The 25,434-nt window shown below is 43.4% G+C and overlaps 1 protein-coding gene across 1 annotated transcript; it reads right to left on the bottom strand.

Moving 5' to 3' along the window:
- Positions 1 to 13,819: 13,819 nt before the first annotated feature.
- LOC141071216 (uncharacterized) lies at positions 13,820 to 24,657 on the bottom strand. The gene is made up of 2 exons (XM_073559606.1): positions 24,115 to 24,657; positions 13,820 to 14,580 (listed from the first exon to the last, which is right to left on the bottom strand). The coding sequence occupies exons 1-2, from the start codon at positions 24,164 to 24,166 to the stop codon at positions 14,027 to 14,029; spliced, it is 606 nt and encodes a 201-aa protein (XP_073415707.1). The 5' UTR covers positions 24,167 to 24,657; the 3' UTR covers positions 13,820 to 14,026.
- Positions 24,658 to 25,434: the final 777 nt, after the last annotated feature.

Raw genomic sequence — 25,434 nt, 5'->3', positions numbered from 1 at the left:
AGAGGGGCCAGGCTCCGCAGCCCCCCCGTATCGTGCATTCAACTTATCGGCATCATAGATGCCGATACAGTTGAAAGCAGTGATGGAGGAGAGAGCATCACGTGATGCTCCCTCTCCCATCACTCCCATTCTGCCTGTGACTGAGCGTGTGTCAGCAGTGGAGCTGATGAGATACTGAGATGCTCTGCAGAAGCCAGAGCAGCAGGGGGATGAGGAGAGGTAAGTATTGTGTGTGTGTATGTGTTTGTGTCTGCTGCATGATACTGTGTTATGCGTGTGTCTGCTGCACTATACTATGAGTGTGGGGACTGCATTATACTGTGTGTGTGGGGTCTGCATTATTAAATGTGTGTGGGGTCTGCATTATAATGTGTGTGAAGGGTGCGGCACTATACTGTATGTGCTTGTGGGCGGGTGCTGAATTATACGGTGTGTGGGGCTGCATTATACTCTGGGGGGCTACTTTATATTCTGGGGGGATGCATTATACTCTGGGGGGGCTGCATTATACTGTGTGGGTTCTGCATTATACTCTGAGTGGGCTGCAATATACTCTGAAGGAGCTGTATTATACCCTGTTGGGTGAATTATACTGTGTGTGGGGCTGCATTATGCTGTGTGAGGGGCTGCATTGTACTGTGTGTGGGGGGCTGCATTATACTCTGAGGAGGCTGCATTATATTCTGAGGAGACTGCATTATACTCTGAAGGGACTACATTATACTCTGAGGGGGCTACATTGTACTCTGAAGGGGCTGCAATATACTGTGTGGGGGCAACATGATACTCTGAGGGGGCTACATTATACTCTGAGACGGCTACATTATACTCAGAGAGCTACATTATAATCTGAAGGGGCTGCATGATACTGAGGGGGCTGAATTATACTGTTTGTGGGGGGTTGCATTATTCTCTGAGGGGCTGCATTATACTCTGAGGGGCTGCATTATACTCTATGAGGGGGCTGCATTATACTCTGAGGGGGATGCATTATACTCTATGGGGGCCGCATTATGCTCTATGAGGGGGCTGCAGTATACTTTGAGCAGGGCTGCATTTTACTATGAGTGGGACTGCATTATACTCTTATCAAGGACCATGGGGAGTGCATTTTACCATATGTACTATAGGGGACCTGCATTATACTGTATCAGAGACCATCTGTACCAATCATTCTTCCTCAGCCAGATTAAGAGTAAATGATGCGTGTTGGACGCTGCATACTTGTGCAGCGTCCAGATGTTACAGCATAGTAGATGGGATTTCAAGAAATCCCATGCCCACTATGCGTGCACAGACGCCCACAGCTCACCCACAGAGACGGACATGTGGCCTGTCTCTCCAGACCGCAGCATGTCTATTTATCTTGCAGAGATGCGAGTCTTGAATTCGCACGGTTCAGTGAACACATGCGGATTCACCTGCATTCAATAGACAGCAGTGTTTTGGATGCAGCAGACATGTGCTGCGTCCAAAGCGCTGCAAATTACTGAAAGTGTGCACATACCCTAAAGAGGCCAGGAAACAAGCATCGAACAACTTCAATATTATCAATCCTGCTTGTTTACCAGCCTGAACTTAGCGCTTGTAAATACAACAGAAAAGTTTCTATGAGAGGCTAAGTGCCCACGTAGCATTTACGCAACTCCCTGCCACGAGTAAAACGCATTCAGAACACTAGCATTTTGCAAGCGTTTTTAGCTTGCAGAATGCTTGTGCTTTCCAAGCGATTTGAAGCATTGCTTAGAAAGGTGATTGACAGGTTGGTCACACTTGTCAAGCATAGCGCTTGACAAGTGTGACCAACTTTTTACTATTGATGCCCCCTATGCAGCATCAATAGTAAGGCTGAGTGCACACGTACTTTTCTGCCCTGCGCATTTTTCCGCGCAGAATTGAAGAAATCCGCAGATCAAATGTCCTGCATTTTTCCTGCGGATTTCTTCCATTTTTAATGCGGTTTTCTTGCGGTTTTTGTGCGGTTTTCCACTGCGGTTTTCCCCCTGCGGATTTGGAGACTGGGGAGGTGGAAAACCGCACAAAAGAAGTGACATGCTGCGGATTTTGTACCGCAGGAAACCGCGCGGAAAAATCCACAGCGTCTCCACAGCGTTTTTTTTTTTTTCATTGATTTACATGGTACTGTACATCACAATGCGGATATGCAACGTTTCTGCGCGGTAAAATCCGCTGCGGATCCGCTGGATATCTGCATCGTGTGCACACAGCCTAAAAGATATTTTTTACATTCTAATAAAAAAAATACAAAATAGGGATATACTCACCTTCTATCGGCCCCTGGCCCTCAGCGACGCTGCCGGCAAGCTCCGTTCCCAGGGTGCATTGCGAGAATCACCTCAGATGACGTAGCGGTCACGAGAACGTGACGTCATCTGGGGTGATTCGCGCAATGCCTCCCTGGGAACGGAAGATGTTGGCAGTGTGGCTGAGAGGCGGGAGAGCTCTGGGGGGCATCAGAAGGTAAGTATATCCCTATTTTTTATTTTTTACAGGATTATGGTACCCAGGGCATGGAGAAGAGTCTCCTCTCCTCCAGACCCTGGGTACCATCCGCACATGAAGCGCTCACTTTACGCATGGTGGGCATAGCCACATGCGTAAAGTGAGCGTTTCAATGCAATCCTATGGCCGCTATTCCGCAGAAATAATGGACATGCTGCAGATTTTACCGCTATACAATTCTGCAGCGGTAAAATCCGCAGCATGGGCACAGCAACTACGGAATCCCATAGGATTGCATGGGAATGCGTTTTGTTAGCGTTTTTTAAGCGTTTCCGCTGCAGAAAAAAACGGCAAAAACGGTTAAAAAATGCAACGTGGGCACACCACAGCTTGATGGTGCAATATGTGACCATTTGGGCCCCCATTTTAAACTTTTGCACGAGGCCCCACTTTGTCTAAAACTGGCCCTGCCTTAGTCATACCATACTATGACTAAGGACAAGTAGTTTGAAATGTGTCAGTCTGGTGAATTCCCAGGGATATGCAATTTTACTAATATGATACAAAAAAAATTGAAAAATATATTTTTAATATTTTTTTAAAATAAATAATTGTTTTTTAACATTTACTTCTCTGTACCTGTTGCTGAACATCTTCCCTACCAAGTTGTCTTCATTCCCTGCTGCCTACACAGGCCATCGTATCTCTACACTACTGAAGGACTTCAGTTTATGGGTGAGCTGGATTTCAATTTTTTTCTATGTGAATAGCCTTTCTACAGCATCAATGGATAACATAAACAGTCCTTTTATTTGGGTAGATTACAGCAACATAAATGTAGCAGCCTCACCAACCTTATTATTCCCAGCAGCAGCTCACACTTGTATTAAACGTGTTCACCAAACAACTCGGTTTGAATCTAGTCCACCTCTATTTGCAGAGTAGTTGACCAGCAGCTCTGCCTTTCTCCAGTCTGAGCACATGCCACACTGCTGCCCTAACCTAGCTGCTGTTAATAGCTTATAAACCCAAGACCAAATCATAAGATCGACTTTTCCCAGCTAAGTTCATTTGGTTACTAAACAAAAACGGACATAAATCCAGTCACATTAACCTCTTTATGAACTGTGACGTATACAGTGGGTACAGAATGTATGCAGACTCCTTTAAATTTTCCACTCTTTGTTTCATTGCCGCCATTTGGTAAATTCAAAAAAGTTCATTTTTTTCTCATTAATGTACACTCTGCACCCCATCTTGACTGAAAAAAAACCCAGTAACTAGTGTTACTGGTACAGCTAATATTACCAACACATATCTACCACCCAGGACCTTGCATTACAGAATGCTGTAGATAAGCCCTAAAAGGCAGCGGCCACATCTTATAGTGGCCAAAACAAGTGACTGGTGCACTGTAAGTGTTGTCCCCCTGTATCGTTGCTGGGGGAGCGGCTCAATGGGCATTTTCCCGTGACTCTGATCTGGATATACAGTCATGGCCAAAAGTTTTGAGAATGACACAAATATTAATTTTTACAAAGTCTACTGCTTCATTTTTTCTAATGGCAATTTGCATATACTCCAGAATGTTATAAAGAGTGATCAGCTTAACAGCAATTACTTGCAGTCAATATTTGCCTAGAAAATGAACTTTATCCCCCAAAACACATTTCAACCTCATTGCAGCCCTGCCTTAAAAGGACCAGCTAACATCGTTTCAGTGATTGCTCCATTAACACAGGTGTGGGTGTTGATGAGGACAGGGCTGGAGATCAATCTGTCATGATTAAGTAAGAATGACACCACTGGACACTTTAAAAGGAGGCTGGTGCTTGGCATCATTGTTTCTCTTCTGTTAACCATGGTTATCTCTAAAGAAACACGTGCAGTCATCATTGCACTGCACAAAAATGGCCTAACAGGGAAGAGTATCGCAGCTAGAAAGATTGCACCTCAGTCAACAATCTATCGCATCATCAAGAACTTCAAGGAGAGAGGTTCCCTTGTTGCCAAAAAAGCTCCAGGGCGCCCAAGAAAGACCAGCAAGCACCAGGACCGTCTCTTAAAAGTGTTTCAGCTGCGGGATCGGGCAACCAGCAGTGCAGAGCTTGCTCAGGAATGGCAGCAGGCAGGTGTGAGTGCATCTGCACGCACTGTGAGGCAGAGACTCTTGGAGCAAGGCCTGGTCTCAAGGATGGCAGCAAAGAAGCCACTTCTCTCCAGGAAAAACATCACGGACAGACTGATATTCTGCAAGAGGTACAGGGAGTGGACTGCTGAGGACTGGGGTAAAGTCATTTTCTCTGATGAATCCCCTTTTCGATTGTTTGGGACATCTGGAAAACGGCTTATTCGGAGAAGACCAGGTGAGCGCTACCACCAGTCTTGTCTCATGCCAACTGTCAAGCATCCTGAAACCATTCTTCTCAGCCAAGGGAATGGGCTCTCTCTCAGTCTTGCCTAAAAACACAGCCATGAATAAAGAATGGTACCAGAATGTCCTCCAACAGCAACTTCTCCCAACCGTCCAAGAGCAGTTTGGCGATCAACAATGGCTTTTTCAACATGATGGAGCACCTTGCCATAAAGCAAAGGTGATAACTAAATGGCTCAGGGAACAAAACATAGAGATTTTGGGACCATGGCCTGGAAACTCCCCAGATCTTAATCCCATTGAGAACTTGTGGTCAATCATCAAGAGACGGGTGGACAAACAAAAACCTTCAAATTCAGACAAAATAAAAGCATTGATTTTGCAAGAATGTACTGCTATCAGTCAGGATTTGATCCAGAAGTTGATTGAGAGCATGCCAGGGAGAATTGCTGAGGTCCTGAAGAAGAAGGGTCAACACTGCAAATATTGACTTGCTGCATTAACTCATTCTAACTGTCAATATAACCTTTTGCTACTCATAATATGATTGCAATTATATTTCTGTATGTGATAAAAACATCTGACAAACACACATAAAAACCAGAGGCCAGCAGATCATGTGAAAATATAATATTTGTGTCATTCTCAAAACTTTTGGCCATGACTGTACCTATTGATGCCCTTACTTGTCAGTGGAGCTTGTTGATTATACTATGTCCTTAACAGGTTCTATAAAATGGTACTATAAAAGGGGTTTTAATAGTGATGAAATAAAGGTGTTTTTAGTCATTTTTAGTTAGGTTTTTCATTATTTTTTTTTTGCAATAATTGGTCCCTTGAGGCTATATCGTTCTTCGTTCTTGGTTAGTGTTTTCTTTCTAACAGTACATTGGAAGTATGTAATTCTCCCTTCATTAATTATGTATAAAATGCCTACTAGCTCTTCTTCAAAGGGGTTGTTCTGTGAAAACAAGTCCGCCTGTTGGGACCTGCCGATTAACAGACTGGGAACTTTTATCCCTGTTAGAATGGAGTGTCAGTGTGCATGCTCAACCTGCTGCGCCATTCATTCTGCATGACACTGCACTCGGCTGTTTTCAGAACTGCCAATCTAATTTGTAACAGGGATAAAAGTTCCCGGTGATGGCGATCGGCGTGGGCCCAACAGTCGGACACCCTCCGATCAGCAAATTATCAGCTATCCTGCTGATAGGTACTTGTTTTCATTGGACAACTCTTTTAACTTCACCTACCCTACGGTAATATTTTAACATCTAAAGACCAAAGATGAATAGAACCAAACAAAAGTATGCAAGTAAAATAATTTTAATAATGATTTGCAAATTTTTTTTAAATGGCTATCCGATGCTTTTTTCTTCCTGAACATGCATCAGGTGTGTGGAAACACGCTGTATGTGATAGGGACACTTGCTGAAGCCACTATCCAACTCTCATCTAATTAATTTGAGTTTTGGATGGTTCCCTCAACCACTGTGACGATCAAATATGGCAGCTTCTCTCCTCTGACATTGTATCCTTGGCACCCAACAACTTTAAAATGCAGATATATACAGTGGGGCAAAAAAGTATTTAGTCAGTCAGCAATAGTGCAAGTTCCACCACTTAAAAAGATGAGAGGCGTCTGTAATTTACATCATAGGTAGACCTCAACTATGGGAGACAAACTGAGAAAAAAAAATCCAGAAAATCACATTGTCTGTTTTTTTTTCATTTTATTTGCATATTATGGTGGAAAATAAGTATTTGGTCAGAAACAAAATTTCATCTCAATACTTTGTGATATATCCTTTGTTGGCAATGACAGAGGTCAAACGTTTTCTGTAAGTCTTCACAAGGTTGCCACATTCCTCCATGCAGATCTCCTCTAGAGCAGTGATGTTTTTGGCTTTTCGCTTGGCAACACGGACTTTCAACTCCCTCCAAACGTTTTCTATAGGGTTGAGATCTGGAGACTGGCTAGGCCACTCCAGGACCTTGAAATGCTTCTTACGAAGCCACTCCTTCGTTGCCCTGGCGGTGTGCTTTGGATCATTGTCATGTTGAAAGAACCAGCCACGTTTCATCTGCAATGCCCTTGCTGATGGAAGGAGGTTTGCACTCAAAATCTCACGATACATGGCCCCATTCATTCTTTCATGTACCCGGATCAGTCGTCCTGGCCCCTTTGCAGAGAAACAGCCCCAAAGCATGATGTTTCCACCACCATGCTTTACAGTAGGTATGGTGTTTTATGGATGCAACTCAGTATTCTTTTTTCTCCAAACACGACAAGTTGTGTTTCTACCAAACAGTTCCAGTTTGGTTTCATCAGACCATAGGACATTCTCCCAAAACTCCTCTGGATCATCCAAATGCTCTCTAGCAAACTTCAGACGGGCCCGGACATGTACAGGCTTAAGCAGTGGGACACGTCTGGCACTGCAGGATCTGAGTCCATGGTGGCGTAGTGTGTTACTTATGGTAGGCCTTGTTACATTGGTCCCAGCTCTCTGCAGTTCATTCACTAGGTCCCCCCGCGTGGTTCTGGGATTTTTGCTCACCGTTCTTGTGATCATTCTGACCCCACGGGGTGGGATTTTGCGTGGAGCACCAGATCGAGGGAGATTATCAGTGGTCTTGTATGATTGCAATTATATTTCTGTATGTGATAAAAACATCTGACAAACACACATAAAAACCAGAGGCCAGCAGATCATGTGAAAATATAATATTTGTGTCATTCTCAAAACTTTTGGCCATGACTGTACCTATTGATGCCCTTACTTGTCAGTGGAGCTTGTTGATTATACTATGTCCTTAACAGGTTCTATAAAATGGTACTATAAAAGGGGTTTTAATAGTGATGAAATAAAGGTGTTTTTAGTCATTTTTAGTTAGGTTTTTCATTATTTTTTTTTTGCAATAATTGGTCCCTTGAGGCTATATCGTTCTTCGTTCTTGGTTAGTGTTTTCTTTCTAACAGTACATTGGAAGTATGTAATTCTCCCTTCATTAATTATGTATAAAATGCCTACTAGCTCTTCTTCAAAGGGGTTGTTCTGTGAAAACAAGTCCGCCTGTTGGGACCTGCCGATTAACAGACTGGGAACTTTTATCCCTGTTAGAATGGAGTGTCAGTGTGCATGCTCAACCTGCTGCGCCATTCATTCTGCATGACACTGCACTCGGCTGTTTTCAGAACTGCCAATCTAATTTGTAACAGGGATAAAAGTTCCCGGTGATGGCGATCGGCGTGGGCCCAACAGTCGGACACCCTCCGATCAGCAAATTATCAGCTATCCTGCTGATAGGTACTTGTTTTCATTGGACAACTCTTTTAACTTCACCTACCCTACGGTAATATTTTAACATCTAAAGACCAAAGATGAATAGAACCAAACAAAAGTATGCAAGTAAAATAATTTTAATAATGATTTGCAAATTTTTTTTAAATGGCTATCCGATGCTTTTTTCTTCCTGAACATGCATCAGGTGTGTGGAAACACGCTGTATGTGATAGGGACACTTGCTGAAGCCACTATCCAACTCTCATCTAATTAATTTGAGTTTTGGATGGTTCCCTCAACCACTGTGACGATCAAATATGGCAGCGTCTCTCCTCTGACATTGTATCCTTGGCACCCAACAACTTTAAAATGCAGATATATACAGTGGGGCAAAAAAGTATTTAGTCAGTCAGCAATAGTGCAAGTTCCACCACTTAAAAAGATGAGAGGCGTCTGTAATTTACATCATAGGTAGACCTCAACTATGGGAGACAAACTGAGAAAAAAAATTCCAGAAAATCACATTGTCTGTTTTTTTTTCATTTTATTTGCATATTATGGTGGAAAATAAGTATTTGGTCAGAAACAAAATTTCATCTCAATACTTTGTGATATATCCTTTGTTGGCAATGACAGAGGTCAAACGTTTTCTGTAAGTCTTCACAAGGTTGCCACACACTGTTGTTGGTATGTTGGCCCATTCCTCCATGCAGATCTCCTCTAGAGCAGTGATGTTTTTGGCTTTTCGCTTGGCAACACGGACTTTCAACTCCCTCCAAACGTTTTCTATAGGGTTGAGATCTGGAGACTGGCTAGGCCACTCCAGGACCTTGAAATGCTTCTTACGAAGCCACTCCTTCGTTGCCCTGGCGGTGTGCTTTGGATCATTGTCATGTTGAAAGAACCAGCCACGTTTCATCTGCAATGCCCTTGCTGATGGAAGGAGGTTTGCACTCAAAATCTCACGATACATGGCCCCATTCATTCTTTCATGTACCCGGATCAGTCGTCCTGGCCCCTTTGCAGAGAAACAGCCCCAAAGCATGATGTTTCCACCACCATGCTTTACAGTAGGTATGGTGTTTGATGGATGCAACTCAGTATTCTTTTTTCTCCAAACACGACAAGTTGTGTTTCTACCAAACAGTTCCAGTTTGGTTTCATCAGACCATAGGACATTCTCCCAAAACTCCTCTGGATCATCCAAATGCTCTCTAGCAAACTTCAGACGGGCCCGGACATGTACAGGCTTAAGCAGTGGGACACGTCTGGCACTGCAGGATCTGAGTCCATGGTGGCGTAGTGTGTTACTTATGGTAGGCCTTGTTACATTGGTCCCAGCTCTCTGCAGTTCATTCACTAGGTCCCCCCGCGTGGTTCTGGGATTTTTGCTCACCGTTCTTGTGATCATTCTGACCCCACGGGGTGGGATTTTGCGTGGAGCACCAGATCGAGGGAGATTATCAGTGGTCTTGTATGTCTTCCATTTTCTAATTATTGCTCCCACAGTTGATTTCTTCACTCCAAGCTGGTTGGCTATTGCAGATTCAGTCTTCCCAGCCTGGTGCAGGGCTACAATTTTGTTTCTGGTGTCCTTTGACAGCTCTTTGGTCTTCACCATAGTGGAGTTTGGAGTCAGACTGTTTGAGGGTGTGCACAGGTGTCTTTTTATACTGATAACAAGTTTAAACAGGTGCCATTACTACAGGTAATGAGTGGAGGAAAGAGGAGACTCTTAAAGAAGAAGTTACAGGTCTGTGAGAGCCAGAAATCTTGATTGCTTGTTTCTGACCAAATACTTATTTTCCACCATAATATGCAAATAAAATTAAAAAAAAACAATGTGATTTTCTGGATTTTTTTTTCTCAGTTTGTCTCCCATAGTTGAGGTCTACCTATGATGTAAATTACAGACGCCTCTCATCTTTTTAAGTGGTGGAACTTGCACTATTGCTGACTGACTAAATACTTTTTTGCCCCACTGTATGATCAAATAGCATTTTACACACAATTGATATATAGGTTTTTACTTGGATTCTATTTGCTTATCAATAACAGATGTTTATTAGTAATTGTACATTTTTCCTAATCATCAATTAGTGCTTCAAATTAATTTCAGGGTATGTTTCCACGTGGCATATTCCGAGTGCTTTGGACGCAGCGGACACCCGCCCCGTCCAAAGCGCTGACCCCTTTTGTACGCGCAGTGATTCCGCATGTGCTCATTGAACACATGCGGAATCACTGCATCCTATACATAGAACAGTGCTATTTATCTTACGGAGACTGAGCGTCTCCACAAAATAGACATGCTGCGGTCTAGAAAGACGCGCCACAAGTGTGTATACGCAGGTTTGCCACCTACATCTTTGTACACATAGTGGATATTGGCTTTCATAAAATCCCCTCCATTATGCTGTAACATCTGGATGCTGCGAATTGGACACTGCGGCTGTACGCAGCGTCCAATCCGCAGCAAATACGCCACGTGGAAACATACCCTCATTTTCTCTTGTTGATGTGTGACTTAACTCTGATGGTAAATTATGACTTTTTTTCTTGTGCAATTTGTCAAAACATGTTTTAAAAGCAAATGGCTACTTTACTGTGTGAGTGCTCAGATGTTTAACCTCTTCCCGACCGCCCACAGTAGATAAACGCTGGCGCTTGCTGGGCTTTGTGCAGCGCCGACGTTTATCTACTGTCGGCGGTTTTGTGCCCCCCGGGACCCCCACATACCTTACAACGCGGGGATCCCGGTGCACAATGCATGCTGGGACCCCCGACGTCATCGAGACCTGATTGGTTCAGGTCCTGATGACGTCAGTGTAACAGCAGCCAATGGGAGCGATCGCTGGGAAAGCTGCTTGTTTCCCGGCGATCTCACTCATTGTAACGCGGCTTCTCCTCTGATCTAACACTGACAGATGATCAGAGGTGAAGCAGCGTTACTGTGTGACTAGATCGCTGCCTGGCACAGCTGATCGCTGCCTGGCACAGCTGTGCCAGGCAGCGATCTTGTCACACAGTAACGCTGCTTCTCCTCTGATCATCTGTCATTGTGAGATCAGAGGAGAAGTCGCATTATTATGTGCCAGGCAGCGATCTTGTCACATAGTAACGCTGCTTCACCTCTGATCATCTGTCAGTGTGAGATCAGAGGAGAAGTGGTGTTACTATGAGTCAGATCGCAGGGCAGCAATCTTGTCACAAAAATAAAAAAAAGTAAAGAAAAAAAAAGCAGGTACACAGGTTAGGGCTAGGGCTAGGGTTAGGGTTAGGGCTAGGGTTAGGGCTATGGCTGGGATTAAGGTTATGGGTGTGTTGGTGTTAGGTTTTTGGTTAGGGTTAGGGCTGAGATTAGGGTTAGGGGTGTGTTGGGGTTAGGGTTGGAATTAGAATTGAGGGTTTCCACTGTTTAGGCACATCAGGGGATCTGTAAATGCAATATGACGCCCGCAGACCATTCCATCAAAGTCTGCATTCCAGAACGTCACTACTTCCCTTCCGAGCCCCACCATGTGCCCAAACAGTAGTTTTCTCCCACATATGGGGTACCAGCGTACTCAGGACAAATTGGACAACAACTCTTAGGGTCCAATTTCTCCTGTTAACCTTGTGAAAATAAAAATTGGGGGCTAAAAGATCATTTTTGGGAAAAAAAATGATTTTTTTATTTTCACGCCTCTACATTATAAACTTTACTGAAACACTTGGGGGTTCAAAGTGCTCACCACACATCTAGATAAGTTCCTTGGGGGGGTCTAGTTTCCAAAATGGGGTCACTTGTGGGGGTTTCCACTGTTTAGGTACATCAGGGGCTCTGCAAACGCGACATGACACCCGCAGACCATTCCATCAAAGTCTGCATTTCAGAACGTCACTACTTCCCTTCCGAGCCCCACCGTGTGCCCAAACTGTAGTTTTCTCCCACATATAGGGTACCAACATACTCAGGACAAATTGGACAACAACTTTTGGGGTCCAATTTCTCCCGTTACCCTTAGGAAAATAAAAATTGGAGGCTAAAAGATCATTTTTATGAAAAAAAAATGATTTTTTTTATTTTCACGGCTCTACATTATAAACTTTAGTGAAACACTTGGGGGTTCAAAGTGCTCACCACACATCTAGATAAGTCCCTTGGGGGATCTAATTTCCAAAATGGGGTCACTTGTGGGGGGTTTCCACTGTTTAGGTACATCAGGGGCTCTCCAAATGCGACATGGCATCCAATCTCAATTCCAGCCAATTCTGCATTGAAAAAGTCAAACGGCACTCCTTCCGTTCTGAGCTCTGCCGTGTGCTCAAACAGTGGTTTAGCCCCACATACGGGGTATTGGCGTATTCGGGAGAAATTGCACAAAAAATTTTGTGGTTCATTTTCTCTTTTTACACTTGTGAAAATAAAAAAAAATGGTTTTGAAGTAAAATGTTTGTGAAAAAAAGTTAAGTGTTTATTTTTTTCCTTCCATATTCCATTCATTCATGTGAAGCACCTGAAGGGTTAATAAACTTCTTGAATGTGGTTTTGAGTACATGGAGAGGTGCAGTTTTTAGAATGGTGTCACTTTTGGGTATTTTCTGTCATATTGACCCCCCAAACTCACTTCAAATGTGAGGTGGTCCCTAAAAAAAATGGTGTTGCAAATTTTGTTGTAAAAATGAGAAATCACTGGTCAACTTTTAACCCTTATAACTTCCTAAAAAAAAATTATGTTTCCAAAATTGTGCAGATGTAAAGTAGACATGTGGGAAATGTTATTTATTAACTATTTTGTGCGATATCACTCTCTGATTTAAGGGCATAAAAATTAAAAGTTTGAAAATTGCAAAATTTTCTAAATTTTCGCCAAATTTTGATTTTTTTTAACAAATAAGCGCAGATCATATCTAAAAATTTTTACCACCATCATGAAGTACAATATGTCATGAGAAAACTATGTCAGAATCAGTAGGATCCGTTGAAGTGTTCTAGAGTTATGACCTCATAAAGTGACACTGGTCAGAATTGAAAAAATTGGCCCGGTCACGAAGGCAAAAACAGGCTCGGGTGCGAAGGGGTTAAGAAGATTTTATTTCTGTTTAAAACATTCCTGTTACTCAGGACACAAAAACTGCTTCTCCTTTGTGTGTATTCTCTGATGTTACTTAAGTTTATATTTCTCTATAAAACATTTCCCACATTCTGGACATGAATATGGTTTTTCCCCTGTGTGACTTCTCAGATGTGTTTGTTAAGTTGACATTTCTCCGTAAAACATTTCCCACATTCAGAACACGCAAATGGTTTCTCACCTGTATGAATTATCTGATGATCAACAAGAACTGATTTCACTGCAAAACATTTCCCACATTCTGAACATATAAATGGTTTCTCTCCTGTGTGGCTTTTCTGATGATTAACAAGGTGATATTTTTCTGTAAAACACTTCCCACATTCTGCACATGAAAATGGCTTCTCTCCTGTGTGAGTTTTCTGATGTGTACCAAGATAGCGTTTCATTGTAAAACATTTCCCACATTCTGCACATGAAAATGGCTTCTGTCCTGTGTGAATTCTCTTATGTGAATCAAAAGAGTATTTCCCTGTAAAACATTTCCCACATTCTGTACAGGAGTACGGCCGAATCCCTGTGTGACTTTTCTCATGTGAAACAAGGTGATATTTCTCTATAAAACATTTCCCACATTCTGTACATGAAAATGGCTTCTCCCCTGTGTGAATTCTCTGATGTGAAATAAGTGATTTCTCTGTAAAACATTTTCCACATTCTGGACATAAAAAAGGTTTCTCCCCAAGTGGCTTTTCAGATGTTTAGCAAGATGAGATTTCTTTGTAAAACTTTTCCCACATTCTCTACAAAAGTATGGTTTCTCTCCTGTGTGACTTCAATGATGTTCAACAAGTTGTAATTTTTGTGAAAAACTTTTTCCACATTCTGAACATGAATATGGCTTCTCCCGTGTGAGTTTTCTGATGTGTAGCCAAAACACATTTCTGCTTAAAACATTTCCCACATTCAGAAAATGAAAATGGCTTCTCCTCTGTGTGACTTCTTAGATGTTTAGCAAGATATGATTTGTGGGTAAAACATTTACCACATTTTAAACATAAAAATTCATTTTTCCCTGTGTGACTTTTCTCGTGATTAACAAGAGATGATTTCCTTGTAAAATATTTACTACAAGCTGAACATGAAAATGGATTTTGCTCTTTGTGAGATCTTTTATGCTCAACATCTTGTCTGCTATTTTTATTTTGCTTTACAGTCTGTGGTAAATCAGAAGTTAAGACCTTTTGAAAAGTATCAGATGACAGACTTTTGCTGTGAAGAGCTTGTGGTATATCTGGGATAATGGCATACTGTTCATGCATATCAGGTTGGATATCATGGTCATCTGCTGTAAAATCTGAAAACATCAGATGTTCTTCTGAGCTCCTGGTCCAGTAATCTGCCAAGAATAAGACTGAATTTATTATTTATTGTCCAAAAACAGTGCCATAAAATTATATTATTAATTATAATACATTATTATATAGTCTATAATGTTCCTATACAACTTGTAGTAAATTTTAATCACCAACATCTTAAGACAGTGGTGGCAACAGTAGCATCAAAACAAGTACTTATAGATTATGTGGTTAGCACATCTGTGCTTTTTTGATTTTTTTTTTTACTTCTCTGTTGAAACCAGCTTGTCATAGACCCATGTTTTAGTGTCATCGTCACCTATCTTTTCTAGTGAAATACTCATCAAAGACTCCTAACATATTTTCCTATTTAGTGGCTTTTCATTTACTAAAGAGTGGATACAAAATGGAGGACAAGTCCTTTACAGTTCTATATATGCAATAGAAACTGAATATGGAAGCATTGAAGAATGACCATTTCTACATTAGAGCTGATCTGACTGCACAGTTGGTTCCTTTTTGAGTGTGATGAACAGTTGGTTTACCTCTGCTACCTTATGGATATCACATATGTTAGGGGCTTACTTGATGAGGTGGATTTGCAAAGCCAAGGGTCATGGTGAGTAGCACAGATTGAAGGTGTTAATGCAGGCAGCAGACATGGAGAAGCTGCATAACACATGTGTTAGGAGTGGAGGAAGACAATAAATAAAAATATAAATAAAGTGCCTTCGCCACTCTGGGTCCACCGTGCGGCAGATGGAAAAACCGCAGCTAGAAGACACAGAGCACTGTGGCGGTAAAGTGCACGGGGTACTATATCACCCAGGTGCAATCAAGCAGTCTCTGTTAAGTGCACAGAGCTGCTACAGCAAAAAATAGAAAAGTAACGCTGAGCCTGTTAGTAACACAGGGACTCAGCGGTACACATGCGGTAGGTAAAAACCGGAGTAGTTCAAAACGTCACTACATCCGACACCTACCGTGGTAACAAGTGTGCTGGCGTCGCAACCGCAGACGCAGAAATAAGCTGCAACTGCAGCGCGGCAAGAACTGAGCCGCTGGCGAGGCGCTGCAAAAATGCTGGTGTGATGCAGGACGCTAGCTGCTGGAGAAGATGGTGCTTAAGCACGTTGGCGCTAGCGCTGCTACTGGCTGACGCCCAACCATTCACACAATTGTATTATCAGAGGGAAGGGGTTTCATAATAAGTCAGTCACCAGTCCAAGCATCCATCACCATACACACAGCAGCAAGTATGAAATACTAGCGCATGGCGGAACAGCCATGCGCACTTTTTATAGCGTACCGGACCTTCCGGAAGTCTCCATAACCCTGAGCTTGACCAATGGAATCAGGAGCAGGACCTGAGCACCTGACTCCTGAGCTCCAATGGGAGGTTGTCCCAGGAGCATGCTCAGAGTTTGGGGTGAAGGACTTAGCCTCCAGAGAGAGTTGCTGAAAAGCAATCTCTTCTGCAATCTCTCCTGCAGTGGATGGATAGCAGGAGACTGCAGGATGTAAGGGTCTAGATCTCTGCATAGCCAGGGCAGAAATCTGACTCCTAACATTAAACCCCCCTCCCTGAACCTTCCGATCCGCCAGCCTGTGCCTGACAGCGGCACAGGCCTCAGACTCATCAAAAGGCGAGTCTGATGTGCCGATAGGTGAAACCGAGAACCGGGATATACGGATGAAATCAGTGGAGGCCAGGTCGCCAGGTCTCAGGAGGGACACCCGGGAGATAATGGGAGTGGGAGTTTTAGGAGGACGCCGCCGTGTATCGACGGCCGTCGCCACACTCCGTTCGGGAAAGCTATCCCAGGCACATAAAGTGCATGCCCGAATGAATTTTTTTTACGTCCCGAGCCCTGTGCGGCCACCAATACGATCCGGCCAGAGACTTCGTGGTCTGCATATAGCCACGGTGACCGTCCGCATTAGGCGCGTGTGCCCACGCGAGGATTTTAGGCCGCTGGCGAGGGGGAACAAAAGTCTCGCCTACCGACTCACAGTCAGACCATTGCGGGGGGCTGTCTTCCTGGGAAGCAGCGTGTAGGTGGTGGCAACCGCATATGGACCCGTGAGCCGGAGGTGTCTCAGAAATGGCGCAAGACACTTCCATGGGCTCGGGAGGTAGAACCTCTGGCTCGGGCAGCTCCAGAGGCTCAAAAAAGTTGGGAGCTGGGGTACCTCTCCGCTTGGAGTGAGCTCGCTCCATACCGCGCTCCGAAAAACGGAGGTAGATACAGGAGGAGATGGAAATTAGCTCCTCCAGAGAGGTAGGGATCTCTCTAGTGGAGAAAGCATCCTTAACGTGCCCCGCTAATCCTCTCCAAAAAACAGGGATCAGTGCCTTGTCGGACCACTCCAACTCGGACGCCAGTGTCCGAAATCGGACGGCGTACTGGCTAACCGAGAGAGACCCCTGAGACAAGGCAAGCAACTGTAGAGAGGCGTCATGGGTGACCCGGGGACTGAGAAAAACTTGCCTGATGTCTATCAGCAAGTGGGCAGCGGTCCGAATCTCGGGGTCACCCCGCTCCCATAAAGGCGTAGCCTATTCCAGCGCCTTGCCCGACAGTAGGGATATAATAAAGGCCACCTTGGCCCGTTTTGTAGGGAATTGCGCAGCCAGCAACTCCAGGTGGATCGAGCACTAGCTGATAAACCCCCTGCAGGAGGCGCCATCCCCAGATTATTTATCGGGCAACGGGAGGCGGGTAACTGTCGGCGCAAGGGTGGACATGGACATCCGCCCGACCGCATCTGAGAGTGCCTGTACAGCAGCATCCGTGGCCTGCGAAGCTGCGAGAGCTCTCTCAAGGGTCGTCAAGCGAGTCTCGAGCTGTCGCACACACTGGAGGAGTTGCTGCTGTTCTGTCATCTCTAGCCAGACCCTGGCGCTAGTATTATGTTAGGAGTGGCGGAAGACACTAAATAAAAATATAAATAAAGTGCCTTCGCCACTCTGGGTCCACCGTGCGGCAGATGGAAAAACCGCAGCTAGAAGACACAGAGCACTGTGGCGGTAAAGTGCACGGGGTACTATATCACCCAGGTGCAATCAAGCAGTCTCTGTTAAGTGCACAGAGCTGCTACAGCAAAAAAGTAACGCTGAGCCTGTTAGTAACACAGGGACTCAGCGGTACACATGTGGTAGGTAAAAACCGGAGTAGTTCAAAACGTCACTACATCCGACACCTACCGTGGTAACAAGTGTGCTGGCGTCGCAACCGCGGACGCAGAAATAAGCTGCAACTGCAGCGCGGCAAGAACTGAGCTGCTGGCGAGGCGCTGCAAAAACGCTGGCGCGATGCAGGACGCTAGCTGCTGGAGAAGATGGTGCTTAAGCGCGCTGGCGCTAGCGCTGCTACCGGCTGACGCCCAACCACTCACACAATCGTATTATCAGAGGGAAGGGGTTTCATAATAAGTCAGTCACCAGTCCAAGCATCCATCACCATACACACAGCAGCAAGTATGAAATACTAGCGCATGGCGGAACAGCCATGCGCACTTTTTATAGCGTACGGGACCTTCCGGAAGTCTCCATAACCCTGAGCTTGACCAATGGAATCAGGAGCAGGACCTGAGCACCTGACTCCTGAGCTCCAATGGGAGGTTGTCCCAGGAGCATGCTCAGAGTATGGGGTGAAGGACTTAGCCTCCGGAGAGAGTTGCTGAAAAGCAATCTCATCTGCAATCTCTCCTGCAGTGGACGGATAGCAGGAGACTGCAGGATGTAAGGGTCTAGATCTCTGCATAGCCAGGGAAGAAATCTGACTCCTAACAACATGTCACAGTGGGGAATAGTAAAGCTGGATAAACAGGATAGCATGTGGATCAGTGCAGCTAGAGTTCTAGATTGTATGACAATCAGCAAAGCTGGTGTTACAGGCACCTTGGAATAGCAGGGTCAAAAGTGCAGACAACACCTTGGCATAATAGAGGTGAATATGTTGGCTGGTAGATAGATGCAGATCTGAGTGTGTCGACAGCAACCTGGAGCAGTAGAGCTATGTTTGCAGTCAGGTACCATGGAATAACATAGTCTTGTGTGTGGAAAGCACCCCAGAAAAGCAAAGTAGAAATGAAAGACACCTTGCTATAGCATAGCTGGATATGCGGTCAGCACTTGGGATAGTATAGCCGAGTTGACAATGAGATACTTAGATGTAAAAGAGAGGAGTTTGTCAAGAGGCATGCTATACTGCTGCAGCAAAACCCCAGCTGTTTCAGAGCTGGGTTAGTTAGGTAACAAAGTAGTAGGACCATGTGGTAGAAACATGCACACACTATCTGAATACTCAAGAGATGAGCAACTGATAGACCTTGCTTGTCAACAGGTTTGTCCCATATGAGATGGGACCACCACCTATCAGCCCTGATATACAGCATTCAAATATGCTGTATATACTGTATGTCCCCAATCCAGCCTGAAAGACAAGAAAAAGACCTTTTATTATAGTCACCTAAGGGGCGGTCAGGTCAGATGGGTGTCGCTGGTCTAGATCCAGTGCCTCTCTTCTTGCAATGCCGTACTACTTCTGCGTTTCGTGTGTATGACATGTCCTATGTCATACACGCAGTGGCCTGGACCCGCGCTCATGCGCAGGGATACTTTTCTACCTTGAACAGGGTAGAGTAAAGTACTGCAGTGGGCATGCGCTGGGGCTCTTTGACCTCTGCGGCACTTTGCTCTGCCCTCGACATGGCAGAAAAGTACGCCTGCTAAGGAAGACGATGCCAGGGGGACTGTGTGAAGTGTATGGACCCTCAGGCAGCTCTGTGTTAAAAATATGCAAGTCACTGCATTGGCTAAGAAATCCAGAAACGTTGCCATCTTCTTTTGGACCAAATCTAATTTAAAATGGACTGAGACAACATGGAAAACTGTTTTGTGGTCGGTTGAATAAAATTTTTTAATTCTTTATGGCAGCCACGGACGCATTGTCCTGGGGACTCAAGAGAAGAGCGACCATCCAACTTGTTATCGGTACCCAATTCCTGCCTCTCTGATGGTATGGATTTACATCAGTGCCTACGGCAGGGGCAGCTTACACATCGTGAAAGGCACTATCACTGCTGAGCATTATATAAATGTGTCAGAACCACATACGCTCCCATAAAGACAATGTCTATTTCCGGGAAGGCCTTGCCTATAAATGTCCAACGTTCAACTTCTGATCGGTGTCCTATGTTCCGTTGTGAATAAAATACGGCTACAACAGATTTACTGATCATTGCATTCTGGTTCTTTTACATTTTACACATCATCCCAACTTTTTGGGAATGTTTCTTTGTGATTTGTAAAACTATTAAAGAATGAATAACTTTTTTTGTTAATTTAATTATTGATGAGTCTTCATCTGCTTTCTTCTGTCTGCAACACCATGCCGATAGTGCTGGTTTATCTCCCTAGTCCATGCTCTATTACGAGATGCTATGAACTACAGATCTAGAAGGAATCTATTAGAAGATTTTTAAATGATTAATTATATAATCTTTGAATGGTAAGGTTTGGGCTCTATTATCGTTGCATGTTTATAACGAATTGGACATGGCCGGCGCATAATGTGATTCATGCAAATCTAACGATATCTCACTGACAAAAAGATAAAACTAAATTTTATTCAATAATCCTTAATACATATAAACAAATTAATCACAATTCACCCAATCATGGTTAGTCGCAGTGTGACTAATAAAAAACATAAACCCCAAGTCTCAGTAGATAGGAAGAGATGACACACACACATTTGTTATGAATGAGTTACCGTAGGAGGCAAAAACAGAAATACTAGCTAAGTTCAGAAAACCAGAGAAGTTGGCAGCTATCGGATTGCAGACCCCTGAACCTATCAACAACAACTAGCAGTAGCCGTGGGGGGTTCCTACGGTGCCCTAGACCCCTCGATCACAGCCGGAGAACTACATAGCCTAAAGACAGAAAGGGAAATCTAAACTGCCCCAGAGCAGACCCCAAAGCAATAGGTAGCCCCCAACATACAGTGCCTACAAGTAGTATTCAACCCCCTGCAGATTTAGCAGGTTTGATAAGATGCAAATAAGTTAGAGCCTTCAAACTTCACACAAGAGCAGGATTTATTAACAGATGCATAAATCTTACAAACCAAAAAGTTATGTTGCTCAGTTAAATTTTAATAAATTTTAAACATACAAGTGTGGGTCAATTATTATTCAACCCCTAGGTTTAATATTTTGTGGAATAACCCTTGTTTGCAATTACAGCTAATAATCGTCTTTTATAAGACCTGATCAGACTGGCACAGGTCTCTGGAGTTATCTTGGCCCACTCCTCCATGCAGATCTTCTCCAAGTTATCTAGGTTCTTTGGGTGTCTCATGTGGACTTTAATCTTGAGCTCCTTCCACAAGTTTTCAATTGGGTTAAGGTCAGGAGACTGACTAGGCCACTCCAACACCTTGATTTTTTGCCTCTTGAACCAGGCCTTGGTTTTCTTGGCTGTGTGCTTTGGGTCGTTGTCTTGTTGGAAGATGAAATGACGACCCATCTTAAGATCCTTGATGGAGGAGCGGAGGTTCTTGGCCAAAATCTCCAGGTAGGCCGTGCTATACATCTTCCCATGGATGCGGACCAGATAGCCAGGCCCCTTGGCTGAGAAACAGCCCCACAGCATGATGCTGCCACCACCATGATTGACTGTAGGGATGGTATTCTTGGGGTCGTATGCAGTGCCATCCAGTCTCCAAACGTCACATGTGTGTTTGGCACCAAAGATCTCGATCTTGGTCTCATCAGACCAGAGAACCTTGAACCAGTCTGTCTCAGAGTCCTCCAAGTAATCATGAGCAAACTGTAGATGAGCCTTGACATGACGCTTTGAAAGTAAAGGTACCTTACGGGCTCGTCTGGAACGGAGACCATTGCGGTGGAGTACGTTACTTATGGTATTGACTGAAACCAATGTCCCCACTGCCATGAGATCTTCCCGGAGCTCCTTCCTTGTTGTCCTTGGGTTAGCCTTGACTCTTCGGACAAGCCTGGCCTCGGCACGAGAGGAAACTTTCAAAGGCTGTCCAGGCCGTGGAAGGCTAACAGTTCTATAAGCCTTCCACTTCTGGATGATGCTCCCAACAGTGGAGACAGGTAGGCCCAACTCCTTGGAAAGGGTTTTGTACCCCTTGCCAGCCTTGTGACCCTCCACGATCTTGACTCTGATGGCCTTGGAATGCTCCTTTGTCTTTCCCATGTTGACCATGTATGAGTGCTGTTCACAAGTTTGGGGAGGGTCTTAAATAGTCAGAAAAGGCTGGAAAAAGAGATAATTAATCCAAACATGTGAAGCTCATTGTTCTTTGTGCCTGAAATACTTCTTAATACTTTAGGGGAACCAAACAGAATTCTGGTGGTTTGAGGGGTTGAATAATAAATGACCCTCTGAATAAACTTTTCACAATTTAAAAAAAAATTAAACAAAGAAATAACATTCTTTTTTGCTGCAGTGCATTTCACACTTCCAGGCTGATCTACAGTCCAAATGTCACAATGCCAAGTTAATTCCGAATGTGTAAACCTGCTAAATCTGCAGGGGGTTGAATACTACTTGTAGGCACTGTATAATGACGGTGAAGCAAGATGAAAAAACACTCAAACAGATAGAAAGATAGGCTGAGCAAATGATGGGGCCCAAGCTAACTAAATAGGACAGGATAGAATTGCTGCTGTCTGCAATCCGCCAAAACCCTATCGAAACAAGAGCCAACAGACTGATAGGGAAAAAAGCCCTGAAGACGCTAGGATTCAAAAAAACTATATCAGTACCCAGGTATTTTCTGAAGACAGAGCAAAAAGGAATTCAGCTCACCCCAGCAGGGAATGGCAGAAATCCAGAAAAACAAGGCAAAACAAAACCAAAACACAAATGCAAAAAGCAGAGCAGAAAACTTAGCTTTTGAGGAGCAGGAATCAGACTGGTCTCCAAGAATCCCTCAGAGAAATCACCCGCAAGGCAGAAGGGCGTCGGCTGCCTTATATCCAGTCAGCAATTCCAGTCACCCAGTCATCATCATTCTGCTCAGCTGTTTGGTAATCAGCCTCACTACCTTCCTTCACCAGAAGAGGGAGTTCATCAGACCTCAATGGTGAAGGGGAAAATGAACTCACAACACACATTCCCTATGAAAGTCCCTTGTCTCTACGCGTTTCGTTGTCCTCACCAAGGACGACTCACCAGGAGACTTAATTTGTTGTAAACCTATATTCACTCAAACAAAACTAATACAAATCCCCTAAAATCATTATGTTTGCCGAACCAATCAAAGACTTAGCCACCAATAAACACCAGACTCAGAACCATACAGCTGATAGATTAATAGGCCACTCTAGTGGCTGTCAGTCAAATATGGGTAATATACAAGGAGGAGTCATGTCTAAAGATCTATTCTAAATGTTATATATTATCCTCCATGTAGGTCTGCCGTTATTTGGTATTCTAGCGGCTTTCAGTCGTTATGCAGACTATTTGTCCTAAAATTAATCATCTTTCCAATCGCCCACTAGAGAAGACAAATATCTGTCATAGGCTTATTCCTATATTTTCACTCATTTTACTACACGTCTCTAAATATTATAATTGCACGTACCCTTTATATCAATATTGCACTTGTTCCCTGACAGACCATAGATTAATTTCTACCTCTAAAATGAGTTTATCAGAGCAAGAAAATATCTTACACTTGCAGCTAACAAATTACTCAAATAGAATCCATTTCAAAACTACTGATAGTTCAGACCCACTAGCCTCTCGGGTCATATACATGTCCCTCTGATGATGTGCAGTCCCGTCCCATCCGACCTAGCTGTGACGGCTAACATCTACGAGATTACTTGTTTTGTGAGTAACTTCTCCTAATACAGGACGCTACATATGTGTTCTGTCCAAAAATTTTATAATTAATGGTGCCGACAACACGCCGGTCATTTAACAAAGAAGCCACTCCCCATCCGTGACATCACACCCAGATAGAAAAGTGATTGGTCCAGGTGGAACCTATCACATCGCATAAACTAGGTCCACACCTCTGTGACGCAGCAGAGGATTCGGTCACAACACCTACTGAAAAACTGTAACCTCACAACAGGCGTGCATCATGTATAACACTCAATAGAGGAGCACTGCAGCATAGATGTAAGTACACAGAGCATTTAAACCTGCTGTCAAAGAAGTAAAAGGACATACAAAAGAATGTTATAGACAAAAGGCACAGTAATCCATCACCAATAAAATGTCAAGCATGAAAACAGGCAAAGAAAATGCGGTTTCATCTAATGAAACCCAAGTAGGTATGCAGAATGTAATCTCCCTACAAACAAATGGGAATATTGTCCTTTTCTGTTGCCTCGAAAGAAAAATACAGATATCAGCTCTGTATGTTTTTTCTGTGTGCAATTAAGCGCCATTTCAATTTTACCAATTAAACCCTGCCGCTAAAATGTGTTAAATAAACAGTGTGTTTTTTTGTTTAATACGTCACATTTTTCTGTGTGAACAAAACCATAAAAATGCTTTCCATTTGGTCACTACTCACCTGTGCGGTTATCTGTAGGAATCTCCTCTTTACACCGCTCATCACCCCTCATATATGTCTCTGTAGTATGAATATGGGGCAGATCTTTACTCTGAAACAAATGTTGTAAAAGTCAAAGACAGATGTAGAAGTTGCTTGAAATGATTTTGAAGAACAGAAAAAAAAATCATAAATTAAAATGACATGACTGAATAATGCTTTCTAGACACTGGACCTACTAGTAGGTCCAGTGTTGGGTCCCTGTCTTTGATGCGGGCTCAGGATCTGAGTAGTAAATGATGGCTTTGTTATTCACCATCATCTGCGTCTGCCAGCAGTGAGTGAAGTCTCCTGAAACGCCGTTGTAAATCTCTGACAGCAGCATTAAAACCATGCTAACAGGGGGTTCGACATTCCTTACACCCTTCAATTACTTGTCACACAATCGTGGGGTGTCAATGGGTTGTCACAATAGTCAGAGGTCTGCTGAAGACTCCAGTGACCGGCATGACGATACTCCTATAGAAAACCAGCCTTTAGTTCACTTACATAGGAGACCAAGATTTTTACTATATACTGCAATACTTTAGTATATAGTATGACATAAAAAAGATATAAAACTATCATCACCCTTTTCCCTCCATTAAAAATAAGAAAATACAATCATATGTTATCACGTGGTGACCCTGATCTATCAAAATATAAAATTAACCTTATTGAATACACAACGCAACTCCTAAAAAATAAAAACAATAATAAGTGGCCAAAACGTTGTATGTATCATAAAAATGGCATCAATAAAAAAGTCAGTTTGCGACGCAAAAAAAACAAAAATAAAACTAGCCAGCCACCAGCTTCACTGGCCGAAAAGTAAGTCTTAGGGGTCTTCAAAACTGGCGACACAAGTGAATTTTTTTAACCCCTTCACTACCAAGGGTGGTTTGCACGTTAACTACCGGGCCAATTTTTACAATTCTGACCACTGTACCTTTATGAGGTCATAACTCTGGAACGCTTTCATGGATCCCGGTGATTCTGACATTGTTTTCTCGTGACATATTGTACTTCATGTTAGTGGTAAAATTGCATTCAAATAACTTGCGTTTATTTGTGAAAAAAACGGAAATTTGGCGAAAATTTTGAAAATTTCGCAATTTTCCAACTTTGAATTTTTATGCCCTTAAATCACAGCGATACGGCACACAAAAAACTTAATACATAACATTTCCCACATGTTTACTTTACATCAGCACAATTTTGGAAACAAAATTTTTTTTTGTTAGGAAGTTATAAGGGTTAAAAATTGACCAGCGATTTCTCATTTTTGCAACACCATTTTAT

The sequence above is a fragment of the Dendrobates tinctorius genome, unplaced genomic scaffold (genome assembly GCF_039654945.1).
Source record: "Dendrobates tinctorius isolate UK_male_01 unplaced genomic scaffold, ASM3965494v1 ptg000014l, whole genome shotgun sequence".
In the NCBI taxonomy this organism is placed as follows: domain Eukaryota; kingdom Metazoa; phylum Chordata; class Amphibia; order Anura; family Dendrobatidae; genus Dendrobates; species Dendrobates tinctorius.
This window is presented reverse-complemented; position numbering and strand designations above follow the sequence as displayed.

Bases quoted from the DNA above. Each gene is read 5' to 3' on its own strand.
- LOC141071216 (XM_073559606.1), bottom strand. From the start codon at position 24,166: ATGAGGGGTGATGAGCGGTGTAAAGAGGAGATTCCTACAGATAACCGC. The intron at 14,581-24,114 runs GTGAGTAGTGAC...TATTCTTGGCAG, and splicing joins TCCTACAGATAACCGCACAG to ATTACTGGACCAGGAGCTCA.